This window comes from Trichechus manatus, unplaced genomic scaffold (genome assembly GCF_000243295.1).
Source record: "Trichechus manatus latirostris isolate Lorelei unplaced genomic scaffold, TriManLat1.0 scaffold00038, whole genome shotgun sequence".
Classification (NCBI taxonomy): Eukaryota; Metazoa; Chordata; class Mammalia; order Sirenia; family Trichechidae; genus Trichechus; species Trichechus manatus.
The window spans coordinates 15,486,905-15,495,758 of NW_004443974.1; the positions used below are offsets into that span (position 1 = coordinate 15,486,905).

The 8,854-nt window shown below is 38.4% G+C and overlaps 1 protein-coding gene across 1 annotated transcript in view; it reads left to right on the top strand.

The window, feature by feature from the left end:
- NUP214 (nucleoporin 214) overlaps positions 1-8,854 on the top strand; it is a 109,005-nt gene that overhangs the window by 48,550 nt on the left and 51,601 nt on the right. The window contains exons 22-23 of the mRNA XM_023730817.1: positions 5,017-5,280; positions 6,119-6,280. Of these exons, the coding sequence (XP_023586585.1) occupies positions 5,017-5,280; positions 6,119-6,280 (426 nt within the window). The remainder of the gene's footprint in view (positions 1-5,016; positions 5,281-6,118; positions 6,281-8,854) is intronic.

The window sequence follows — 8,854 nt, forward strand, 5'->3', positions numbered from 1 at the left end:
ATGATCTTCTCTGTGTTTTCTGTTTTCTCCCCCTGTTCTGGAACTCTGATCACTTGCAGATTTTTGCTTTTGATTGTATCCCACATAATTCTCAGCGTTTCTTCATTTTTCTTCATTCTTTTTTCTGATTTTTCCTCAAACAGAATTCTGTCCAAGTGTTTGTCTTCAATTTTGCTGATCCTGTCTTCCATCGTTTCAGACCTGCTCCTCAGCCCTTCTATGACACTGTGCAATATACTACATTTATTTATCCATTCTTCCACTTGTGGACATTTGCTATTTCATTATTACAAAGAAATTTTCAAAGAATATTGTTCTGAACATTTTTGTCCATGTCTCTTGGGGAACATGTTGTACCCGTTAGTTGGGTACATAGTTAGGAGTGGAATCGTTGGCTCATACTCTGTTCATATGCTCAGCTTCAGTAGGTTCTGCCAAACATTTTTCCAAAGTGGTTGTACCAATTTATACTTTCATCATCAATGTGTGGGTGCCCTAGTTGTTCCACATCCTTGCCAAGCTTGTTATTGCCAGTCTTTTTCCTTTTAGCCATTCAGGTGGAACCTTTTTATATACTTTATTAACCATTTGTATCTATTTTTTAATAATTTATTTTATTTTGTTGTTGTTGAGAATATAGACAGCAAAAACATATACCAGTTTAAGTTTCTACATGTACCGTTCAGTGACATGACTGCATTCTTCGTTGATTACATTTTTTGGATTGTGCAACCATTCTCACCCTCCCCGAGTTGTTCCTCTCCCATTAACGTAAATTCAGTGCCCCTTAAGGTTCCTATCTAATTTTTCCAGTTGCTGCTGTAAATTTGATCCTGGAGATCTTCTTTTGTGAAGTGCCTGATTAAGTCTTTTGCCTGCTTTTCTGTTGGATAATCTGACTTGCTGATTTGTAAAAGTTTTTGTAAACTCTGGATACTAGTCTTTTGTTGGTTATGGGGGTTGTGGATATTCACTTTGTTGCCATTTTACTCTTAATGATGTCTTTTGATGAACAGAAGTTCTTAATTTTAATAGTTAGATTTATCAGCTTTTTCTTTTATAGTTAGTACTTTTTGTGTCCTTTTTAAGAAATCTCTCTCTGTGTCTAGATACAGGATTATGCACATTTATCATCTTCTAGAGAAGGTAATGCTTTGCGTTTCACATTTAGTTCTACTCTCTACTGAAACTGATTTTTTTTAAAACAACTTTATTGATGCATAATTTATATATCATAAAATTCGCCTGTTATAAGGGTACAGTTTGATGATTTTTAATAAATTTACAGACTTGTACGACCAACACCACATTTTAGTTTTAGAATATTCCCATCACTACAAAAAGTCTTGTGCTTATTTGTAGTCAGTCCCTGCTCCCACCCCCAGGCCCAGGCTATCAGTGATCTGCTTTTTTTTCTCTATAGATTTACCTTTTCTAGAAATTACATATAAATGGAATCATATGTTGTCTTTTGGTTTGACTTTTGCTAGTATAATGGTTTTGAGATTCATCTATGATGTTACCATTTATCAGTACTTTATTCCTTTTTGTTGTTGAATAGTATTCCATTTTATGGATATACCACGTTTTATTCTATCTTGAATGAATCTTTGTGTACGATATGAAGTATGGCTCATGTGTCATTTTTTCTGTCTGTTTAGATATTTGATTGTCCCAACACTATTGAATAGACTCTCCTTTCCTTACTGCTTAGCATGGCCATCTTTATTGTAAATCAGTTATTTCATACACTTATTGGAAAGCATTAATACCACACTGTCCTAATTGACCAGTATTAAAATAAATCTCAATATTCTTCTTTTTCTAGATTCTAGAGCTGTGCTGTCCAGTATAGTAGCCACTAAGCCACATGTGGCTATTTTAATTAAAGTTAAAATTCAGTTTCTCATTTACCGTAATCACATTTCATGTAATCAGTAAGCACACATGGCTGGTGGCTACTGTAATGAGAAGCACAAATTTAGAATATTTCATCATCACAAAAAATTCTATAATCTAGAGCAGGGGTTAGCAAACTTTTACTTCAAAGACCAGATAGTAAATATTTCAGGCTTGTAGGCCATATGGTTTCCCTTGTACCTACCTGACTGTGCCGTTGCAACGGGAAAGCAGCCATAGTCAGTGTGCAAATTAATGGCATGTCTGTGTTTTAATAAAACTTTGTAAAAATAGACGGCAGGCCCATGGTTGTAGTTTGCTAACTTCTGATCTAGTGTTTTGTCTCATCTTGGTGTTTTACATTTCCACATTAATGTTAATTGCCTCGTTCATTTCTAACCCCCAAAGAAAAATTGAGGCTTTGATTGGTATTACTGCATTTTACGGAAATAACGCGCACTTTGTACATTTATTTGCCAACTGTGCCCTCCCCTGCAAGGTATTTTTGTAAGTGCACTATGCCAGTTTTTTTTTTTTACAGTAGCATGTATGTAAACAGTTACATCATCCATGGATACTATTTGTTTCTGCCTTTCCAGTCCTTATCTTTATTTATTTTTCTTACCTTATGCCACTGACCAGGACCTCCAGTGCAGTGTCCAATAAAAGTGGTGAGTGGGCATCCTTGCCTTGATCTCAAAGAGAACATTATCTAGAGTTCACCATAAGTTGTGAGATTTGCTGCTCTTTTCTGTAGATAACCTTTATCAGATTAAGAAAGTTGCCTTTTATTCCTACTTAGCTAAGGAGTTTTTTTGGTTTTTTTTTTTTAAATAATGAACAGATGTTGGATTTTACCAAATACTTTCTTTGCATCTACTGAGATGATCATATGATTTGTCTCTTTTTTTCTGCTTATGTGGCTTTCTGCTTTTCCTAATCTGAGCTAGAGTTTAAGCACAATAAAATTCTTTAAATTTCAGTGAGGCCCCCTTTCTGATGCCAGAAAGGTAGCTGCATCCTTGATCACAGCAGGGAGTCGTGCATATCAGCTGTGTAGGCAGTACCATTGGAGTAGTGAGCAGTACAGAATCCTGTCATTTCACAATGAGCATGACCATTGCATCTTTTAATTGATGGACCTCCCTCCCCAAAGCTAATGAATAGCATCAGAAAGATGAAAGAAGGAAACAGAGTATCCCAAGGTTTTGTCACACCTTGGCAGTTACATAGTTATGCCAGTTTTCTGTCTGTATCATGTCCTTGAGGGCAATGAGTCTGAGTTATCTTCTACTGCTACTAACTCTCAGGAACTAGGATTTTAGGAACTAGGAGAGCAATGTGGCCCCACAAGGCTAAAATCAAGTTTATTGGCTAGGCTGGGTTACCTGGAGGCTCTGGGAAAAATTCTACTTCTAGGCTCATTCAGGTTGTTGGTAGAATTCAATTCCATGCAATTGTAGGACTGAGATTCTTGTTTCCTTGATGTGTGTCCCCCCCACCCCCTTCAAGCCAACAACAGTATGTTGAATCCTTCTCCTGCTTCAAATCTCTGACTTCCCCTTGTCACAACCCGCTGACTTCCTCTTTTGCTTTATTTCTCAGCTTTTAAGGGGTCATGTGATTTTACATCAGGCCCACCTGGATAATCCAAGATAATCTCCCTATTTTAAGATAACTGATTTGTAACCTTAATTATATTTGCATATTCTTTTTTCCCATCTAACATAACATAACCATGGGTTTGTCATGAGGGGATGAAGTTCATGAGGGCTAAAATTCTGCCTAGCATAGGGTTCAGTCTTATATATCAGATTGTTGTTAAGAACATGGTCTTTGAATCAGATACACTTGCGTTTGAATTCTGGCTCTACCACTTACAACTTCATGACCCTGGGCAAATTACTTAACCTTTTTAAGCATTAACCATAAAGTCAGACAGTAGCAACATCGAGCTTGTAGGATAATTGTGCAGCATGGAACTTACTTCTGAATAAATGTTAACTGCAATTTTCTGGTGGTGCTGGTGATTACGTATGGAATTTCTAAGTGACCCTGCTGCATTTTTGCTTGTGTCGAAATATTCTAGCACAGCACTGTTTGATAGAACTTTTTGTGATGATACAAAATGTATCTGCTGTCCAGTATGGTAGCCACTAGCCACATGTGGCTGTTGAGCACTTGAAATGATGCTAGCACAACTGAGGAGTTGCGCTTTTATTTACTTTTAATTACTTTAAACTTAAATAGCCACATATGGCTTGTGGCTACAAAATTGGACAGCACAACTGCAGTACATACCATTGGTTTTCAGTTGCATTCGAATAGGTTACATTGTCATTGATACAAATAAAACCTTGCAAAATGATGTGCCTATAGGATAGGCAAGTCAATAACTATCAGCAAAGCCATTTTAAATAAGAACTTGGGAAGGAGCAAGGGCGAGGTGTTTGGCTTTTTTGTTTTTTTCCAAATAATAGGCAGTAAATATACAGAATTCTGAAATTCGTAGTAGAAAGTAATATGGCTTAAAGTTTTACTTCATAGTTTATAAACCAAAAAAAAAGAGACAAAAACAAAAGAGGCAAGACCAGGATTAAGCTCAGTGATTTTATTTTTTTGGATGTAGTTGTCTGATTGAAAAGAATCATGAGATTTATCTGGAAATGTTTGAGACGCTCAAGACTGAGCACATTCTGTCTTTTTCAGTTCACGTTAGGCCTGTTCTTAGAAGTTTATTGTTGGAAAGCGACAGCAGTAGTGTGACTGCTCACCCTGCTGTGGAAGCGTGTCTTTTACTTTTCTAATATATTATTATTCTACCTGTGAAAGCTTCTGGTGAGGGTGCAAGGTTTCCTGCTTTACACCAGCACTCATTCTGTCTCTCACTGTCTTCAGATTCTTTTATTTGACAGTCAGAACATTCTTGTCCTACTCAGTTTTTCAAAGCCTCACTTGAGCAAAGACCACGAACATTTGTGTTCACATTTTACAATAGCTGCTTCCACTTAAAATAAGTGTTTTACAAATTGGATATTTCTCTATCAGCAGTGAAAATTACATAGCACTGGACTTGCTTTGAGTTGTCTAACTTGTGTTTTGCTTTGGGCTTTGTAGCCAGCCTCTCTCGGTCAGCCTTCCTGTCTCAGAGATATTATGAAGACTTGGATGAAGTCAGCTCAACGTCATCCATTTCCCAGTCTTTAGAAAGTGAAGATGTGCGGGTGCCATGTAAAGATGAGGATGCGGTGGTCCAAGTCCCCAGGCATACCCCCGTGGTTCGCACACCCTCCATCCAGCCCAGTCTCTTGCCCCAGGCAACTCCTTTTGCTAAATCTCATCTGATTCATGGTTCTTCACCTGGTGTGATAGGAACTTCAAGTAAGTAAAGAATGGAAAGGAAGCTATCATTTTTTCCTTGTTAGATTTCTAATTAATGAAGAAACTGTAATCAGTTTTATATTGTCGTGCCAATAAGATTATTGGTTCCAGCCCATTTCTGCTCATATTCAAAAAATTAGAAGACTGATTCAATAAGATATGCGTTCTCTTTGAAAGAGCTTGGTAGGAAATGAGGAAGAAAAGACTGCGAGGTTACACACTTGAACAGTTTTAATGTTGAGTCCAGCCTGTGTTTTTTTAAAACAAGTCTGTTTCAGGAGCAAAAGAAGGAGGCTGTTAGTTTGCCTCAGTATAAAGCAACATCGACACATGCCTTTCAAATCCTAGCTCATTTCAGTCTTGTAGCTGTATTCTGCCTCAAAGCTCACCAGCTACAATGCTCCTGGCTCACTGAAGTGGACCTGTATTGTGTTCTCACACGTGCAGTTTAGAGTGTCAGGACTTTTCATGGCAGTTGACTTCTAGCAGGGGACAAACACTTAATGAGTGTGACATACTGGAATGAATAGATTTTATGAGAGGAGAGCAGGGAATTGATCTGTATTGGCATCAAAGTTATATGTTGATCATATTGAAGGGAATGATCAAGTGGAGTATTTTAGCTAATGGTAGAAGTAGACCAGTGAATTGGTCTTGGCATCTTTGAAAGATACAGGTGCCAGCCTGTCAGTTTACTTGTATTTTTCGACCTTAATGCTTAAGAAATTTTTAATTTTAGTATTTTGCCTGCACCCTAATATGGAGAATTTACCATCGTAACTTTTGTATATTCCTCTTTTCTGATCCAATTTCTCACTTAATTTTTCTTTTCCCTCAGTATCTACATCTGCCAACAAAATCATTCCTCAAGGGGCTGATAGCACAATGCTTGCAACAAAAACCGTGAAACATGGTGCACCTAGTTCTTCCCACCTCATCTCAGCTCCCCAGGCAGCAGCTGCTGCAGCCCTGAGACGGCAGATGGCCAGTCAGGCACCAGGTAAAAACTAGCCTCACACCTTTGCAGAGACTGACTGTGAGCTGTCAGAGTCACAGGCCACGACAGCAAGAAACAGCTAGATCGCTTTGCTGCCTTTCGGTAGAGAAGACTGATATGATAGCCCTTTCTGCTTTTTGGAGGCACAGTTCCAAGAAGGCAGGGACTAGGTCTGACACTTTGTCCTTTTAAGGGGAAGTATCAGAGCTGCCACATTCGATTAAATGACAGATTGTTGTTGTTTTTTGTTGTTGTTTGTTTTATGGAGTTGATAATCCTACTTTTGAATACTGTCTCTGCTTTGAGCCCTGAAATTAATGGTTGTGATTAGATTATCTAATAACATTAGAATTGTCTCTCACATAGTATCTTAAGGATCCCAACAGCCCGTGAGGTAGGTATTAGTATGCTTATTTTACTTTTGAGTAACCTAAAGTTCAGCAAGCAAGCCCCCATGTATCTGTCAGTTTGTTGTACTGTAGAGGTTTGCGTGTTGCTGTGATGCTGGAAGCTATGCCACTGGTACTCAAATACCAGCAGGGTCACCCATAATGGACAGGTTTCAGCTGAGCTTCCTGACTAAGAAAGTCTAGGAAGAAAGACGCGGCAATCTACTTCTGAAAAGAATTAGCCAGTGAAAACCTTATGAATAGCAGCAGAACATTGTCTGATATAGTGCTGGAAGATGAGCCCCCCACCCAGGTTGGAAGGCACTCAAAACTGGGGAAGAGCTGCCTCCTCAAAGTAGAGTCAACCTTAATGACGTGGGAGTCAAGCTTTCGGGACCTTCATTTGCTGATATGGCACGACTCAAAATGAGAAGAAACAGCTGCAAACATCCATTACTAATCAGAATGTGGAATGTACAAAGTATAAACCTAGGAAAATTGGAAATTGTCAAAAAATGAAATGGAATGTATAAACATCGATATCCTAGGCATTAGTGAGCTGAAATGGACTGGTATTAGCCATTTTGAATCAGACAGCCATATGGTCTACTATGCCAGGAATGACAACTTGAAAAGGCATGGCATTGCACTCATCATAAAAAAGAACATTTCAAGATCTATCCTGAAGTACAGTGCTGTCAGTGACAGGATAATACCCATATGCCTACAAAGAAGACCAGTTAATACGACTATTATTGAAATTAATGCACCAATCACTAAGGCCAAAGGTGAAGAAATTGAAGATTTTTACCAACTTCTTCAGTCTGAAATTGATCGAACATGCAATCAGGATGCATTGTTAATTCCTGGTGATTGGAAAGCGAAAGTTGGAAACGAAGAAGGATCGGTAGTTGGAAAATATGGCCTTGGTGATAGAAATCATGCCAGAGATCGCATGATAAAATTTTGCAAGACCAATGACTTCTTCATTGCAAATACCTTTTTTCACCAACATAAATGTTGAGTATAAACATAGACCTCACCAGATGGAATATACAGGAATCAAATCGACTACATCTGTGGAAAGAGATGATGGAAAAGCTCAGTATCATCAGTCAGAACAAGGCCGGGGCTGACTGTGGAACAGAACATCCATTGCTCATATGTAAGTTCAAGTTCAAATTGAAGAAAATTAGAACAAGTCCATGAGAACCAAAGTACAACCTAGAGTATATCCCACCTGAATTTAGAGACCATCTCAAGAATAGATTCGACGCTTTGAACACTAATGACCAAAGACCAGAAGAGTTGTGGAATGACATCAAGGACATCATACATGAAGAAAGCAAGAGGTCATTAAAAAGACAAAAAGAAAGAAAAGACCAAAATGCATGTCAGAAGAGACTCTGAAACTTGCTCTTGAACATCAAGTAGCTAAAGCAAAAGGAAGAAATGATGAAGGAAAAGAACTGAACAGAAGATTTCAAAGGGCGGCTCAAGAAGACCAAGAAAGTATTATAATCACATGTGCAAAGAGCTGGAGATAGAAAACCGAAAGGGAAGAACATGCTCGGCATTCCTCAAGCTGAAAGAACTGAAGAAAAAATGCAAGCCTCAAGTTGCAATAGTGAAGGATTCTATGGGGAAAATATTAAACAATGCATCGAAAGAAGATGGAAGGAATACACAGAGTCATTATTACCAAAAAGAATTGCTTGACGTTCAACCATTTCAAGAGGTAGTATATGATCAGGAACCGATGGTACTGAAGGAAGAAGTCCAAGCTGCACTGAAGGCATTGGCGAAAAACAAGGCTCCAGGAATTGACAGAATATCAATTGAGATGTTTCAACAAACAGATGCAGCGCTGGAAGTGCTCACTCGTCTATGCCAAGAAATTTGGAAGACAGCTAGCTGGCCAACTGAGTGGAAGAGATACATATTTATGCCTGTTCCCAAGAAAGGTGATCGGGCTCAATGTGGAAATTATCGAACAATATCATTAATACCACACACAAGTAAAATTTTGCTGAAGAGCATTCACAAGTGGCTGCAGCAGTATGTCGACAGGGAATAGGCCAGACTCAGAAGATGATGTGGAACCAGAGATATCATTGCTGATGTCAGATGGATCCTGGCTGAAAGCAGAGAATACCAGAAAGATGTTTACCTGTGTTTTATTGACTAT